The 18,896-nt window shown below is 38.5% G+C and overlaps 3 protein-coding genes across 3 annotated transcripts; 1 reads left to right on the forward strand and 2 right to left on the reverse strand.

Moving 5' to 3' along the window:
* Nucleotides 1-414: 414 nt before the first annotated feature.
* On the reverse strand, nt 415-1,280 carry LOC133797629 (lipid transfer protein EARLI 1-like). Its single transcript, XM_062235601.1, has one exon. It carries the CDS (start codon nt 1,214-1,216, stop codon nt 737-739), a length of 480 nt encoding a protein of 159 aa, XP_062091585.1. The 5' UTR covers nt 1,217-1,280; the 3' UTR covers nt 415-736.
* A 1,174-nt stretch (nt 1,281-2,454) lies between these two features.
* Nucleotides 2,455-3,147, reverse strand: LOC133795538 (spindle and kinetochore-associated protein 1 homolog). The gene is made up of 3 exons (XM_062232989.1): nt 3,046-3,147; nt 2,684-2,797; nt 2,455-2,532 (listed from the first exon to the last, which is right to left on the reverse strand). The coding sequence occupies exons 1-3, from the start codon at nt 3,145-3,147 to the stop codon at nt 2,455-2,457; spliced, it is 294 nt and encodes a 97-aa protein (XP_062088973.1).
* Nucleotides 3,148-3,622: 475 nt separating this feature from the next.
* LOC133795539 (uncharacterized) lies at nt 3,623-4,066 on the forward strand. Its single transcript, XM_062232990.1, has one exon. It carries the CDS (start codon nt 3,623-3,625, stop codon nt 4,064-4,066), a length of 444 nt encoding a protein of 147 aa, XP_062088974.1.
* Nucleotides 4,067-18,896: the final 14,830 nt, after the last annotated feature.

Below are 18,896 nucleotides of genomic sequence, written 5' to 3' on the forward strand. Positions count from 1 at the left end.
ACATTTCTATTTCTCAATTTTCATTCCCTCCTCCTAACGTCACCTTAGTATTGTAGGCTTTTAAATTGAGTGGCACACTTAATTTTACTATGTGTTTGACATTTTTTTAATGTCATGATAAAAATATCAGGGGGGCATATGTGAGCTGGCTCCACCCCTTATAACATGCAAACCGTAACTTAATATCATAACTATAAAAAAATTGCTCAAAAATGAAGGGTCTTAGAGGCTCACAGCCAAATGACAAATAATGGTAATATCAGTAATATTCCATTTACAAGATCACATGCATAATAGATTTACTGTGCAGAATTTATGATACAAGCTCTACATAAATGTATATTGTGTTCAGGTTTGGATAGCGGAAATGTATAGAATTGGATGGATTAAAAAATATTAGGAAAACAAAAAACATATCCCGTAACAAATCCTGTAATTTATTTATTTGTTCCATTGAAAACACTAAATTGATAAAAGAAGACAATGACGTAAGCAATAACACACTTCAATCAAATCAACAAAGGGGTGTAACAACATTTAGAGGAAAGCCATAGATGACGATCGTAAACACGATCACACAGCCGCCCATGGTTGACACATTTGAAGTTGTGGATGTTTAAGAAAGAAAAAGAAAACATTACATATGATCATGGAACATATGATCTTGTGAAAAGGATTATATCAAACCAAATCAAACACATAAATAATACAATATATAGTAGTGAATACCAAGAACTTATACACATTTGAAGCCTTTAGGGGACTTCTTGCCACAGTAGTTCAAGAGCAAGCTCAATGAGACAGGGACATTAAGGTTGATTCCCAAAACGTTGGCCTTAATAGCAGTGCAAAGGCAAACGGCAGCATCAAGATCAGCAAGGCCTTGGATAAGGGAGCAGCATGGGGTGGCTGATGGGGTTCCCACAACAATGTTTAGTAGTCCATTTAACAAATCAGCACACACCCCCAACTTAAGGGTGTCCTTTGGGCAACTACTCTTAGAGCCAGGGCCTGCTGGAGAGGGCTTTGATGGAGATGGAGAGGGCTTTGATGGAGATGGTGAGGGCTTCGATGGAGATGGAGAGGGCTTCGATGGAGAGGGGCAGGCCTTACAGGGCTTTGGTTTTGGTGGTGGTGGGCAGTAAGTTGAACTGACCAATGTGAAGAAAAGAAGGTTGAGGGCCAAAAGAAAAGCAGTAGTTGCCATTGAAGCCATTGTTTTGGGAGGTACAAAGACAATTATCTTTAGGCACTGATTGGTTGGTTTCTTTGTACGTCGAAACTAAGTTTGGGATTGTGGCTTTTATAGATAAAGATTTTTTTTTTTTATAATAGTTTAACATTTATTTTGGAAATCGGAATCCATATTATGCAAAAGTAGTAGACATGTGAACTCTTGGGGTTAAATCAATCTCTTACGCCAGTTACCAGTGCAACTAGGAGAATAGGACATCGTCAACGTTTGGAGGGTTCTGGATTATACAATTGTTTTTATTGGAATGTCGTCCCTGGGCAAAAGGACACCTTTTGCTATATTTGGATTAGAAACATTTGTTTCCATTTCTCTGTCATTTTCACGGTCAAGATATTTTTTTTTTCCATATATATCGGGCCAGTGACCTCATGTCTCTGTGGTCTGTACTGTAATTCCCGTATAGAATCGTTGGCCTCCTATTCCTGACTCCCTGGTCATTCTTCCTCCATAGCTCTATCTTTCATCCCTGGTAAAAATCCAAATTGGCCTGATACTGCAACTTTGAGTTCATTGATTGAAATATTTTAATTTCATCAGTACGAAAGAGATACCGAGTAAACTGTTTCACCTATTTTTATTCCTTTCCCAAGCAAGTTGTTTCTGGACACTACTGTTCCACGCGTGTCACTATAATGCGCAAGTATAGCTGTCTTCAATATCAAAATACCTTCAAAGATACCTATAACACGCAAGCGTAACTTAGAACAGTAACTATAAAAAATTGCAATTTCACCATTCCATTAACTAGGTCACAGCCATTTTAGATTTACTGTGCAGATTCTATAATACAAGTTCTGTAATATATGTATATCGACAGTAACGAGTCATAAAAGATTTGATGGTTACTGATATGAATTCATGGTACTTTTATCAAAGTACATTTTTCAGTTGATACTCACAAATCATGGTACTCCTACTGGCAAAAAAGAATTGACTGTTTTATCTTTGATTTATACAAAGGGTTTAAGTTTGGCAGTTTCATTTGCTGGTGGACCATGCATGCACGTAAAGTCATCGTTTGATACACTCAGATCACATGGGTGAGATTTCATTATGGGAAAATTCCAAATAAATTTTTCGCGACCACTTTCGCTTCTCTTTGACTGCTAGCCTAATATGCCATAAACAAACATGCCGGACAAAGCCTTCAAATATATATATATATATATATATATATTTCAAGTTCAAATTGATAACAATCAGTGGGGCTTCAAGAGAATAATCACACGGTGATGCCCAATACGCGTCTCGCTTATTCGACCAAGATGGCGAAGGACCTGTTTAAGCATATATCCAAATTGAATTAGATAGTATATATTATTCATGTCATGCATATTTAATGTATATCGAAAATGAATAGAAACTCGATATTTAGACCGACATTTTCCATCTTTATCTTAATTGTGTAACTAGTCTCCAAACGCTTACATTTAGAAAAGCTTTTCCAGTGTTGTCAAGCTTCAGTGCTGGTCCTTTTATGTCACTTTCAAGAAAGAAGTGTTTTCCCTTTACTGCTTCTGTAGTTGCAATATCTCTCAGTTCCTGCACAGTAAATTACCATTCTTAGTGAGAATTATTCTTCTTATGAGTTTCATGTTTCCTCCCCAAAGATAGAGATGTGGAGGGACTGGAGGCTTAGAGAATGGATGTTTAAATTCACTTACCAAGGCTTTTCCCAAAGAGTCTTAGCCAACTGCGTGACAATGATAAATATTATCAGGTTCTCTGCAATAATAAGTTATATAAGGGAGTTCTGGACCAAATTTAGGAGAATGAACATTGAACAGAACCTTCTTTGGAGCTGCTATAATAATCTGAGCATTGGCTCCGGCAAATGATGCCATGTCATTAATTGCTGCATTGACCTTATCAAGAGTAAGTCCTCCTTTCATATAACTGCAGTTAGCAGGACTTGGAGCTATAAAATGGGTTACAAATCCTAGACCTCCATCTTACTGCCTGGATTCACCCAGATAGGGGAATATCATGTCACGATATGCTTCAAATTATAATATTTTGAACTACATAACTCCTTGCAAGTAGAATGTATAAATGGTTGGTATTGAAGTACAGTTCCCAATTTCCCCTTAAACCTTGTCAAAATGTAAGAGTCATTACAAGAAAAAGGTCTTTCAGCGGCGACATGTATGGGAACTCATGATGAAAGAGTGCCGAGAGAGAGAATGAGAGAGCTCGTGGTAGAACCAAACTTTCACACAAAGAAAAAATTATAAATATGAAAACATTTATTTGGATATACAAATTACAAAAAATACACACATTTTTATAAATACAAATCTCAAACTAAAAATTAATTAATGGGAAAGGCTGAGCATTCCGAAGCATAGATTTGTGCTTTGGCTGGTCATGTTGCAGAGGCTTCGTACTAGAGATCAATTGCACAAGTTTCAGCCGTTAATGGACCAATCTTGTCTGCTTTGTGGAGGTGATATTGAGAGTATTGGTCATCTCTTTTTTCACTGTCACTATAGCAGTATTTGTTTGCAGAAGCTTAAGCAGAGATTGGGTTGGAGTTCAGCTTCCTTAAACCTGTTGCATCTTATCCGTTGGATCCATAAAGCTAAGAGGTTGAGTGTTGTTCGGAAGAGCATCATATATGCTGTTCTTGCAGCTCTTGTTTATCACTTATGGAGAGTTCGAAATGATGTGTTTTGGAGCAACAAATTATGGCATGTAGATAATATTGTACAAAGAGTTGTTAGAGAGATTCAGTTTAGGATTTCTCTTGTAATGCCTAAAAAGGCTAAAGCTATAGATAGGGAATGGGTCACTAAGTTCAGCAAGAGCTAGTTTTCTTTTTGGTTGGATTGGTTGGTTTGTAATTGGTTTGGTTGGTTTGTAATTGGCTGAGTTGTAACTTTTTGGCTGTTGAGTAATACATTGATTCTTATTCATAAAAAAAAAACTAAAAATTAAATATAAAAATACATTTATATACATATAATTATGTATACAAAAAGAGATAAAGACGATGCTCGAGAATGAGGGTGCCAGAAAGAGAGAAATGGAGAGTGAGAATGAGAGGGGTGCCGATGGGGGGAAGGTTAGAAAGGGGTGGTCTCGTGGAGATTTTGGGGAAAAATTAGAGCAGACGGAGAAAAATGAGGAAGAAGACGATGTTATATATATATAAATATATATGCAGTTATTAGGGGCGACACATTTCACTGCTAATAGTGCTAAATGTCGCCACTAATATATTTTACCAAAAAAATAATCATAAACTTCTCCTTTGTTTTTTTTTTCACTAAAAAAGTTCAATTATTTTAAGAGGCCGCTAATTTACTTAGCCGTCACCGCTAAATCTGTTCTCGAGTTAAAAAAATAAGATGACACATTATTTGCGGCGACATGCTATTATCGCAGCTAATAATCCCACTATTATTAGCGGTGATAAGTCATCGCTGCAGATAGTGTCACACCCTAGGCCCTAGGGCATGCCAGAATTAGAATATCTATAACTTAGGTGGCTAATAGTCAAATTTGGACCCTTGTTGGAAAATAATGTTTATAAGATGTTATTTAGTTTATACTATAAACTACAATAATCATAAGTCCAAAATAATGAAATAACTCCTATAATTATATAGAAAATAATAGTATAAAATTCAGATCACTTTCATCATATATATGTTTAAAAGTAATATTCTCACAGTTAGGCGATCACCAAATAGTTAAATTTAATAAGTCACAAATCATAAAAATATCCTTAATATCTGTAATTCCTCAAAACTAGATAATATAGCTCAATTCTGATTCATATACCTTAATAGAATTAAGGATAATTCCCAAGACATACACATTTCCTTGAAACAAAGAAATCTAGATTGGAATAAACTAGGAAAAATCCAAACGTCGAATTCTCATCCATCTTGATATCCACTAGTCTGAATTGAGGGTTTCCTAGAAGGGGTAAATAGGGGGTGAGCTTATAAAGCCTAGTAGGAAAACAACTAATCACAAAGGACCCGTAGTTTTAATAAAAAAATCCCTGCATGGTTAGCTTTTAAAACAATCATCATCGCATGTAAACAAAAACAGAGAGACCACAAATAATCACAAGAGACAAACTACACACACACATTACACCGTCCACTAGATACCTAGTTCCCGATACCCACCATAGAAAAACCGACATCCTAAATCGAGTAGCCGGACCTGATAACCACCACGAGAGGGAGACTCAGAACACTTCATGTATACAGATTCTAAGTCCTTTCACCTACTAGTGAGTGGACACCTGATATACCTATGATGACACAAATGCTAGGTCGTGAAACAACAATACGCACAAATTATGATCACTATGACACTCATCAGTATAAAAAAATGCATGCAAACATGAAAAGCAAGAAACATATTCCCTTTTATTTTAAAAAATTGGGTAGCATAGCGACTGCATTTGAATAAAACCCAAAAATTATAACCTGCATAGATAAGCATATAAAAATGTATATGGCACTCAGTGCCCTCAGAACAGTCCAGAAAAGCATGCAGATCAAGTTTTCAATTATTCAAACATTTTATTAATAAAAAATTGGGATATGTCTAATGTTATTCAATACATATAAAACAAGTCCAAGAACCAAGTGGAGTCCCTACCTCTAGATACGATCAACTCCCAAGCTTAACAATGAATCTAGTGTGATTTATTCAATTAAAATATCACGTTTTCCCTACGTGCATCAAATGAGTAAATTATTATCATCATTGCATTACTTATTTAAAATTGTGTCCAACGACATATAATATGACTATATTTAAAATTTCAAGTTCTGAAACCTCACCCAAGCGGTGCACAGTGGCGGTTGGTGGCCGCAGTGAGAGGTGCACCGACAATGTCGATGAAGATATGCGTGGCATAAATAAAAACGATTCCCTCGATGATTACATTAGCAATATGCAACTCATTAGCCCAAACAACCACCGGTATCACCGGAAAACTCTTCCAAAGGGGTGGAGATACCCAAAATCTTGCCAAAGAAAAATGGCAAGTTGATAGGAATGATTTAGTGGACTTTTTTCCTCTCTCCATGATAGTTCCAATGGTGCCAGCCACTCATCGAGAGGTGGTGAGAGTTGGCCAGAAAATGCAGCCAAAGTTTTGACGATGAAACTTTGACACCACCGTTTGTGTGTATCTTAGCTTCGATGACCTTGAGATCTTGGGGATGAGGTCATTGCCGACTACTAATGCTCTAGCCTCATCACGTGGCAGCAATGGAAGCTCCAGTGGTGGTTGGTCTTAAGCTTGTTGTGGCTTTCATGGCAGAGGGAAAAGGAAGGAAAGAAAAGAAAAAGAATAAGAAGAAGAAAGGCGAAGGGTCGGGGAGGGAGAAGAAAAAGGAAACCAAAAAAAAAATGAATATAAAAGGAAGTGGGTACCACCACTTATATATTAAAATATATTTTATTTTTTTCTTTTTGACTTTTTAACCTGAAAAGTTCTCGGGTTTTACAGATAGTGTCGCTCCTAAAAGTACTTTTTCTTAGCTTTTTAACTAAAAAATAATTTTTTGTTCTAAGAACGCAATTGGCATGTTTGGCCTTGTGTTTTGAAAATAATTTTTAAAAAACTGAGTTAAAAAAAATAATTTAGAAAACACCTAAACTATATAAAAAATGCACAAAAATAATTTTTTCTGCCATTCTAACTATAATACATTGTTTAATCTTGAAACTCTACCTCAAATATGCATTAAATCCACTTTGTTGAGCCAAAAATCACCTAAAATCGCAACTCATAAACCGTAAAATCCCAATATCAATCCCTTAATAACTAGAGAAAATAAGCATGAAAATTATCCTAAATAATATACAACACTTATAAATAATAAAAACTTACCTTAAATGAGATTTTATAGCAAAAAATAAGTCAAAATCGTCAAAAAAATGGCCCTGAAATTGCCCAGAAAGTCGCCCTTCTCTGCCTCTGATTCGTGTGCTCGGGGAAGAAGAAGGAAATGCTGAGTATATAGTAGGCCAGACTTCTAATGTCTCCCCTGGGAAGATGTGCCATACATCTAACGTCTACCCTGGGGAGACGTCCCATGTGGCACGTCTTCCCAGAGGAGACGTTAGATGTCTGGCACATCTTTCTAGGGAGACGTTAGATGTCTGGCACGTCTTTCCAGGGAGACGTTAGATGCTCTTACATGACTTATATTTTATAAATAAATAATTTTATATTCATATTTTTAAATTAACGCCTCTCACCACTTTTAATGACTTACATCATTAGACTTTAAATATCCTTGAATACTTTTAATGACTTACACCATTGGTGTAAGTCATTAAAGAGAGTCATTAAAAATGAAAATTATTGTAGTGTTATATATATATATATGCAATATTATTAGGGGTGACACATGTTGCTGCTAATAATGCTAAATGTTGGCACTAATACTTTTACCAAAAAATAACCACAAGCTTTTTTTTTTTTTTTTTTTCACTGAAAAAAGTTCAATTATTTTAGGAGGCCGCTAGTTCGCTTAGGCGTCACCGCTAAATCCGTTCTCGAGTTAAAAAAAAAAAAAGACGATACAGTATTTGCGGCGACATGCTATTATCCCACTATTAGCGCCAACAAGTCATCGCCGCACATATTGTCGCCCCTAAAAGTACTTTTTCTTGGATTTTTAACTAAAAATGATTTTCTGTTCTTAGAAAACTATTGGCGTGTTTGGCCTTGTGTTTTGAAAATAACTTTTAAAAAAAACTGAGTTAAAAAAAAATTAGAAAATACCCAAACTATGTTCTCAAAAGTTCTCCATTCTCTCTATTCTCTAGCTCAATAAAATGAATGAAGGCACATTAACAGAGCTCTGAGCTTTCTTCTCCACGAGGCTCAACCTTCTCTTCCTCCACAAAGCTCCACTCTTTTCCTCTATACTGCAGACTCAATTCAATTCTCTTAGCATTTTATTTGTGTACTTTTCTCTTATCTTCCACTCCTGTGCCCTAATGTTTTTTTACTTCTCCCCATATATAAAATCTCTTTTGAAAAAAAGTAAATTCCATTTATGCATGATATCTCTCGTGCTTCTTGATTTTACTTCATCCCTAGTTGCTGCCTTGTTCATCACTAGTTGTGGCTTAATAGCTAAGTCTACTGTCACTTTCTCTCTTGCTGGAGCTCATCTGTGAAAATTAGGTTGGGAATGGATCTTTCTTCCTTTGCAAATTTATTGTGCAACAAAATTTGTTATAAGTATCTCTAATTATTCTAGTTTAAATTAATTTATGGGTATCTTAGAATAAGATTTTGAACATTGTTTTCTCGACTGATTTCAAAATTGGCTATTATTTTTCTTGGTTTACTTGTATTCTATATGATTCTAGTTTGTTTTTCTTGTATCCAAGACATGAGAATTGTTAACTTTGACTTGTGATGAGTAAACTTGGTTTAATTGGGATTTTTCATTGGAATTGGCTGTTGATATGTTATGTAATGAAATTATATAAATGATTCATGAAAAGGATTTTAAGTGTTGTTACATTTTATTGTTTTGTTATAGTTAAACTTGCTAGGTGAGTCTAAACTTCTCTATGTATTGAATTCCTTTTTCAATGGATATGTGATTATAAAATGTCTGAATGACAAATTTAATAATGGGGCTATGGCTATGGTGTAGGGTTATAAAAGAGGTTGTATGGTGATGAAACAAGGCATGTGGAGAAAGGGATTTATATGAAGAAATAAGTTTAAGACCTTTTTGTAACGCTCTGGTTAGCCAAAACTGGTATACTGTGTATTTTAAATAGTGTTTAACTCGCTAAACGAGTAACTAGTCCATAAATGTGCATCTAAGTGTGATTACAGGTCCAAGGTTAAAAATTTCGGTTTCAAGGAATGGATGTTTCATTAAAAATATTAAACTGTACATGAGATCCCATAATAACGTTTACAGTTCCAAAATGTCATTATAACTCAAAAGTTACACCTTAGTTCCTCTAAGAAACCTTGGCTATTGTAGTTAAGATGCCACATATATACACATTGTCACTTAAGCTCTCCAACTCATGGCTGGTCTAGCTTTCCTTTCCCTTTACCTGCACCACGTAGCACCTGTGAGCCAAGGCTCAGCAAGAAAACTTAATGCAAACACATGAACAATATATACAAATTCAGATGCATATCTAGCATGCCTAGTAGTAATACCATTAATATAAATATCTACAATGTCATATGGGACCAAATGCCCCAAAAAAATGATTAATAGAGTTATATCGGGGCCCATTGCCCAAGCACATGACTAATAAGTTACACTAGAGTCTAAGAGCCCTAGGATCTGGGACTACTAAGTCACCCTTGGGCCCATTTCCTTATCCTTTGCATAACCAGCCTTGGAGCAGACCTAGTGTGCCTGGCACTTTAGTTTTCTATGACCATTGGGTCGAACAAGCGTGTAATGCGTTCTTGATTAGATCCAATCATATCGACCAGCGCTCAACGCGCTATTGCCGCCCTTGACTCATAAGTCAATGCTTTACGACCATCGTTCAGTGCTATTGCCGTCCTTGACTAATAAGTCAATGCTTTACAACCAGCGCTAACCACTATTGTCGTCCTTGACTAATAAGTCCATGCATTTCTCAAGTATATAATGCTTAATAGACATTCATCATATAACGAACATCCATATATAGAGCACTCAGCATGCTTCATCAATTATCACAGGCATAATCATAATCATGCGCATTAATAGGGGCCAATGCCCAATCAAAACCATATTCAGTATTCGGGCCAAGCCCTAATCACGTATGGGTGCAGTTTTCTTACCTCAGGTCCGAGTATAATTTAAAATAAGAATGACTCTCGCGCACGATCCTGATCCTGAGCCCCTAGTGATAACCTATTCACAACCAAGTATAGAATCTCATAAAAATGAGTAAATAAAGGCTTCCAAACCGAGTCCTAGCCTCTGGGACGTTGAATCCTACTAAACCGGGTAGTAGGATCGACCCCGAGCCCTTAGGTTTGAGTTCCCACACTCAAAACCTCCCTAAGGCCAACTTTTCCCTTAAGCGCCACGACCCCACACCCCTGAGTCGTGACCCTCCTCTAGACAGAAGCCCCTGCCCTTTTCTGCCTGTGCCTCGCATCGCGGCCCGCCTACCAGGCGCCGCGACCCTAAGGCCCATCAACATCTTTTCTTCGTTAAGCTTGGGCCGCGGACCGACCTGTAACTTAGCCAAAAATCTTCGTTTTTCAACCTTTCAAAACACTACATAAACCTATCCAAACATATTCAAATCCCAAAAAAAATTCCCAATCATCTCAGTGGCCCAAAACCATCAAAACCCAAGCTTCAAACAACTCAAAAACTCGTCAAAACATAGAATCCAACTCAAAACTTTAGAAACTTTAGAAACTTTAGGAAACACAAACTCGAAAATTCAAAGTTTAGATTACCTCTGATTATATCATTTCTCGCTAAATCGTCCGATTAATAAGCTTCCAATCTTTCCTGGAATTACTATGACTAGATCCTTGCTTGAATCCGAGTCCTAAAACTCGAGTTTCTTTCGAAAATGCGACGAATGGTAATAAGGAATAACTGGAGAGAGAAAGAAAAGTATTTTGAATGTATTTTCTTTCTGACATGTTACTTCAAGCTTAAGTAACCTCAAGAAAATCCCAATGCTTGGGGTCCCAAAAACGCCCCCGAGGGTAAAATAGTCAAAATTCTCAGAATTTCCTCCTGATCCCACTAACGCCCAATATATCATCAAATAATCATTCTCATTACCTAATATCCCAGTAATGTACTAAATACCCAATATACCCCTTGACTCACACCGAATCAAATATTGATCCCATTGTGACTTTCCCACTAGCTTGCTCCCTAGGATCGCCTCGTGCCGAGTAACCAAAATATATCCACATAATAATGTGGTCTCACATATATATCACATAATCACATATTTACACGCATATAAAACATATAAACATGTAATTTCCATAATTTTCCATCCGACCCCCTAATCAAGGCCCTAAGCCTTATTAGGTAATTTGAGACGTTACAACTATCCCCTCCTTATAGAAATTTCGTCCTCGAAATTTTACTTGAATGGCTCGGGATACTGATTCTGCATATCTGATTCCAGCTACCAGGTCACGTCTTTGACCTTGTTGTTCCTCCATAATACCTTAATCAAAGGTATAGTTTTGTTTCTCAGGACCTTGTCCTTCATGTCTAGTATCTGGACTGGCTGTTCCTCATAGGAGAGATCTGCCTTAAGCTCTAGATCCTTGTAACTCAACACATGAGTCATGTCTGACACAAGACAACCTATAGGCTACTTGACCAAATTCTTTTTAGGATCTCAAATGGTCCTACAAATCTAGGGCCCAGCTTGCCCTTATTTCCAAATCTCCTCACCATTTTCCATGGTGAGACTCTAAGGAAGACATATTCTCCCACTTGGAACTCCACGTTCCTGCATTTGGGATCAACATAACTTTTCTGTCTGCTTTGAGAAGCAAGTATCCGAGCTCTGATTTTCTCAATAGCCTCATTAGTCCTCTGAACTGCCTCAGAACCTAAGTATCTCCTTCCTCCTATCTCATCCCAATGAATGAGAGATCTACATTTCCTACCACACAACATCTCATAAGGAGCCACCCCAATGGTCGACTGATAGCTGTTATTGTAGGAAAACTCTATCAAAGGTAAATACTTACTCCAGGACCCACTAAAGTCCAGCACACATGCTTGCAGCATGTCCTCTAATATCTGGATCGTCCTCTCAGATTATCTATCTGTCTAAGGATGATAAGCATTATTGAACTTCAACTGTGTACCCATGGCCCTCTGCAAACCTCCCCATGAAGGTGCACGATATTTCTCACATAGAGATCTGCGTACCAGTCAATTGTATAAGTTGTCCTCATTGGTAAGAAGTGAGATGATTTGGTGTATCGATCCACAATAACCCACACCAAATCATGTTGACCCACAGTCCTGGGTAACCCCACCACGAAATCCATCGTGATGTCCTCCCATTTCCATTATGGGATGTTCTGGGGTTGTAATAGCCCTGCTGGTCTCTGATGCTCAGCCTTGATCTGTTGACATGTCAAGCACTTAGCCACATACTCTGTCACACCCCTCTTCATCCCAGCCCACCAATATAGTGACTTAACATCTTGATACATCTTCGTGGTGCCTGGATGCAAAGAGTAAGGAGTAGTATGATATTCATCCAGAATCTCTCGTCTGATAACAACGTTCATAGGAACATAGATCCGACCCTTGTATCTCAACAAGCCCATATTTGTCACTGTATAGTCTCTAGACACTCTAGCTAGAACATCCTCTCTGATCTTTGTCAGTTGTGGACAACCCAAATGACATTCCTTTATTCTTTCTAATAGCGTAGATTGTAGCGTAATGTTGGCCAACTGGCCCACCAACAACTCTATACCAGCTCTGGTCATATCCTATGCTAACTCTCTGGATATCAGTCTCGCATTATATATTTGTCTCGGACCCTTTCGGCTTAAGGCATCTGCTACCACGTTGGCCTTCCCTGAGTGATACAGGATTTCACAATCATAATCCTTCACCAATTCTAGCCAATGCATTTGTCTCATGCTCAGATCCTTCTGTGTGAAAAAGTATTTCAGGCTCTTGTGGTCAGTATAAATCTCACACTTCTCCCCATAGAGGTAATGCCTTCATACCTTTAACGCAAAGACCATGACTACCAACTCTAAATCATGAGTGGGGTATCTCTGTTCATACTCTTTTAACTGGCGTGAAGCATAAGCAATCACCTTCCCTAACTGCATAAAAACACAACCCAAACCCTGATGTGAGGCATCACAGTAAATCATAAACTTCTCCTGATCTGTTGGAAGACTCAGAACTGGAGCTGTAATCAACCTCTGCTTCAGTTCCTGGAAGCTGTTCTCATACTTGTCTGATAACACAAACTTCTGATTCTTGTATGTCAGTTCAGTCAATGAAGTGACAATCTTTGAGAAACCTTCCACGAAACGCCTGTAATATCCTGCCAACCAAAGAAAACTTCTAACCTCTGAAGCATTCTTTTGCCTTGGCCAATCGCTGACCGCCTCAATCTTGGTTGGGTCCACCTTGATCCCCAAGGAAAGTTAACTGAGATAAATTCACACTTCTTGAACTTTGCAAACAATATGTGTTCCCTCAGTCTCTGTAGAACCAACCTCAAATGTTGTTCATGTTCTAATTCTGACTGAGACTAAATTAGAATATCATCAATGAAGACGATCACAAGCTGGTCCAAATAATCCTTGAACACTCTATTAATCAAATCCATAAAAGCAGCTGGGGCATTAGTCAATCCAAAGGAGATGATTAAGAACTCATAATGCCCAAATCTGGTGCGAAAGGCAGTCTTCAGTATATCTCCCTCCTTGACCCTCAGTTGATGATAACTAGATCGAAGGTCTATCTTTGAGAATACCCTTATACCCTGCAACTGGTCAAACAAATCATCTATCCTTAGCAGATGATACTTGTTCTTGATTGTTAACTTATTCAGTTCCCTGTCAATACACATTCTTAGAGAACCATCATTCTTCTTTACAAACAGGACTGGTGCACCCCATGGTGAAAAATGGGTCTAATAAAACCCAAGTCTTACAACTCTTGTAGTTGTATCTTTAGTTCTTTCAGTTTTGCTGGGCCCTGTCTATAAGGTGCCCTAGACACTGGCTCCATCCATGGTGCCAGTTCAATCGCAAATTCAATATCTATGTGTGGCGGAAACCCTGGTAAATCCTCTGGAAACACATCCAGAAACACACAGACCAATCTGGTCTCCTCTGGTCCCACTGGCACGACCTGAGTGGTATCTATCATACTGGCTAAGAATCCTATCCAACCACCTTGCAATAGATCTCTAGCCTTCAATACAGATATCATCGATACATGAGGTCCATGCACAGTGCCAACAAATACAAAAGGATCCACATCTTCTGGCTCAAAGGTTACCATCTTCCTCCTACAATCTATGGTTGCCCCATACTTCACTAACTAGTCCATGCCCATAATCATATCAAAGTCGGTCATAACCAACTCTATCAAATCAACTAACAACTCTTTGTCCTCCACTGCCACTGGCAATGATCTGACCCATCTCTTGGATACTACTAACTCTCCAGTGGGTAATAAGGTCCCGAATCCTACAACATAATAATCACACGGTCTACACAATCTATCAATAATTCTACTAGTAACAAAAGAATGTGTAGCACCAGAATCAATCAAAAAAATATAAGGGGTTCTATGACTAAAAAGTTGACCTGTGACTACTGAGGGACAAGCCTCAGCTTTTTCCTAAGTCAACGCGAACACTCGAACTGGAGTCAAGTTGTCCACCTTTCGTGGTTCTTCCTCTCTTTTCTTCGGGCAATCCCTCTTTAGGTGTCCCACTACCCCGCATAAAAAGTAGCCCTTTCCTGAAAATCTCCTATGTGACGCCTCTTACATTTGACGCACTCCAGAAAAGTCCTCCAACCTTCACTGCTACCCTGGCGGCCTGTTGAAATGCCACGAGGTCTTCTGTTAGGGCCTAGAGCTTGAAAGGCATCAGGAGCCTTCCTTTTCTGATCACTGGGGCCCTCACCCCTACCTAAACTCATAAATGGAGATCCCACCCTCCTAGTATCTCTCCTAGTCGCATTGTCACGCCAGATTTTGTTCTCTGTGCTCTCAGCTGTGAGCGCCTTCTCAATAATCTGTGCATATGTAGTTACTCTTGGCGCAATGGTAATATGAACATCCTGGGCTATCATAGGCTGTAGCCCTTGGAGAAAACTCTCCCTTCTGGTCCCATTAGTTGGCACCAATTCCCCGTAAAACTATGCCAATCTATCAAATTTCAGGGCATATTTAGTCACTGATGAGTTGCCCTAAAGTAATATGCTGAACTCTTTAGCCTTCGTTGCCCTAATGGAATCATTGTAATGCTTCTCATTAAACAGAGTTGAAAACTCTTCCTAATCCAGAGCATTAACATTTTTGGTCTGGGATATCACTTCCCACGGAATTCGGGCATCCTCCCGAAACATATACATGGCACAGGCCACCCTCTCGTTACCAGACACCCTCATAAAGTATAGGATGATGGTAACCATACTCATCCACTGCTCGGTCTTAGCCGGATCTGCACTACCCTAAAAACCTGGAGGGTGCTGTTTCCCGAACCTTTCATAAAGAGGTTCCCATTTATTCCCAGCCACAGACGGCTGCTCAACTGTTGGGACCATTACAGGTGGTGCTTCTGGTAGAACGTTCCCGGCAGGAACCTGTTGTTGTCTCATGAGGCAGATTCTTCTTCATACCTCAATACCCTAGCTTGCAAATCAGCAAGCAATTGCTGCCAGTTCTTAGGAGCTGGCTGAGGGGTCTAACCCTGGTCATTATCCTGACCCTGTCTATCATTCTGGCCCTGATCTTCCTGGCCAGCTGATGATTCAATCTGCCTTGGAAGCATACTTCCAAGCTTATACCTTGTTGCAATAATCAATTCGGCCAGTTTAGTAGTGATAACTAAACCTCTTGCTGCCTCACGGTCTAAGATTAATTTATATAACCATTCACATTCAACAGTCATGCTAATAAGCATGTCGATTCATATACAAGTCTGGTGCTAATAAACACTTCCTAATATTCATGGCAATTAACAATGCTAATAAGAATTTTCTAACATACATGTATCTATAACAACGCTAATAAACGTTCCTTTGGCATTCACAAGCAATATCAGTGCTAATAAGAACGTTCCATTTAAACCATACAATAGTCAAGGGCCAGGCCTTATCAGTATATCACATGCTACTTAATAAGACATGCAGATAAATCATTCATATCCTATTTAAACAACTAAACGCATAACCACATAAGTAGTTACCGAACCCTGAGTCGAGCTTGTCATTAGTGGTGAGTGTACATGCCCAGCCTGTCTATAGGAACCTTTAACCTTAGTAGGCTCTGATACCAAGTTGTAATGCCCTGGTTAGCCAAGATCCTTACACTGTGTATTTTAAAAAGTGCTTAAATCGGTAAACGAGTAACTAGTCCATAAACGTGCATCTAAATGTGATTACTGGTCTAGGGGTTAAAAAATTTGGTTTAAAGGAATGGATGTTTCATTACAAACATTAAACTATACATGGGATCCCATAATAATGTTTACAAGATTGTTTACAGTTCCAAAATGGTCATTACAACTCAAAAGTTACAACCCGCTGACCTAAGCAGCAAAAATAGGGTTACACCCTAGTTCCTCTGAGAAACCTTGGCTGTGGTGGTCAAGCGACCACATATGTACACATTGTTACCTAAGCTCTCTAACTCATGGATGGTCCAGCTTTTCTTTCCCTTTACCTGCACCACGTAGCACCCGTGAGCCAAAGCCCAGCAAGAAAACTTAATGCAAGTGGATGAAAAATATATAGATTCAGAAGCATATATAGCATGCCCACCAGTAATAACACTACTCATGCATGCATACCATTCATATAAATATCTACAGCGTCATATGGGACCAAATGTCCCAAAAAATGATTAACAGAATTATATCGGGGCCCATTGCCAAGCACATGACTAATAAGTCACACTGAGGTCTCAGTGCCCTAGGATCTGGGGCTAATAAGTCACCATGGGGCCCATTGCCCTATCCTCTGCATAACCAGCCTTGGAGCTGACCTAGTGTACTTGACACTTTAGTTTTCTATGACCATTGGGTCAAAAAAGCATGTAATGCGTTCTTGATTAGATCCAATCATATCAAATAGCCCTCAGCGCGCTATTGCCGTCCTTAACTCATAAGTCAATGTTTTAAGACCATCGCTCAGTGCTATTGTCGTCATTGACTAATAAGTCAATGCTTTCGACCAGTGCTCAACACTATCGTCGTCCTTGACTAATAAGTCAATGCTTTTCTCAAGTATATAATTCTTAACAAACATTCATCATATAAAAAACATCCATGTATAGAGCACTCAACATGCTTCATCAATAATCACAGACATAATCATAATCATGCGAATTTATAGGGGCCAATGCACAATCAAAACCATATTCAGTATTCAGGCCAAGCCCTAATCACGTATGTCACATAGTGGGTGCAGTTTTCTTACCTCAGGTTCAAGTATAATGTAAAATAAGAACGACCCTCAAGCACGATCCTAATCCTGAGCTCCTAGCGATAACTTAGTCAGAACCAAGTATAAAATCTCATAAAAAATGAGTAAATAAGGGCTTCCAAATTGAGCCCTAGCCTCCGGGATGTCAAATCCTACTAAACTGGGTAGTAGGATTAACCCCGAGCCCTTAGGTTTGAGTTCCCACACTCAAAACCTACCTAAGGCCAACTTTTCCCTTAAGTGTCGCAACCCCACACCCCTGAGTCGTGGCCTGCCACCAGACAGAGGCCCCTGCCCTTTTCTGCTTGCGCCTCGCGCCGCAACCCTAATGCCCATCAACCTCTCTTCTTTGTTAAGCTTGGGCCGCGACGCCTAAAAACAGGGCCGCGACCTGACCTGGAACTCAACCAAAATCCTTTGTTTTTTCCCTTTTCAAAACACTCCATAAACATATCCAAACATATTCAAATCCCAAAAACAAAGTTCCCAATCATCTCAGTGGCTCAAAACCATCAAAACCCATGCTTCAAACAACTCAAAAACTCGTCAAAACATAGAATCCAACTCAAAACTTAAGAAACTTTAGGAAACAGAAACTCGAAAATTCAAAGTTTAGATTACCTCTGATTATATCGTTTCTCGCTAAATCCTCTGATTAATAAGCTTCCAATCTTTCCTGGAATTACTATGACTCGATCCTTACTTGAATCAGAGTCCTAAAACTTGAGTTTCCTTCGAAAATGCGACTAACAGTAATAAGGAATAACGGGAGAGAGACAGAAAAGTATTTTGAATGTATTTTCTTTCTGACAAGTTACTTCAAGCTTAAGTAACCTCAAGTAAATCCCAATGCTCGGGGTCCCAAAAACGCCCCCGAGGGTAAAATAGTCAAAATTCCCAAAATTTCCTCCTGACCTCACTAACCCCCAATATATCATCAAATAATCATTCCCATTACCCAATATCCCAGTAATGTACTAAATACCCAATATACCCCTTGACTCACACCAAGTCAAATATTGACCCCATTGTGACTTTCCCACTAGCTTGCTCCCTAGCATCACCTCGTGTCGAGTAACCAAAATATATCCACATAATAATGCGGTCTCACACATATATCACATATTTGCCAAATATACCCATAATAGGCCAAATTACAAAAATTTCCTTTCTAATAAGAAACGGGCCAACATGTTTAATTAATACATCTAAACATGCATATCAAGTCATATAATAATATAACTCACATAATCACATATTTACACGCATATAAAACACATAAACATGTAATTTTCATAATTTGCCATCCTGGCCCCCTAATCAAGGCCCTAAGCCTTTAGAAAGGAGGGAAACATACTTTTAGAGTTCATGTCTTAGTTATAATTGTTATTGCAAAATACAGATTGTCTTCCCTTAATGGGTATAAGTATATTATATATGTCATGTTCATGAAAAATATTTCATGCAAATATCCAACCT

The sequence above is a fragment of the Humulus lupulus genome, chromosome 8, assembly GCF_963169125.1.
Source record: "Humulus lupulus chromosome 8, drHumLupu1.1, whole genome shotgun sequence".
Classification (NCBI taxonomy): Eukaryota; Viridiplantae; Streptophyta; class Magnoliopsida; order Rosales; family Cannabaceae; genus Humulus; species Humulus lupulus.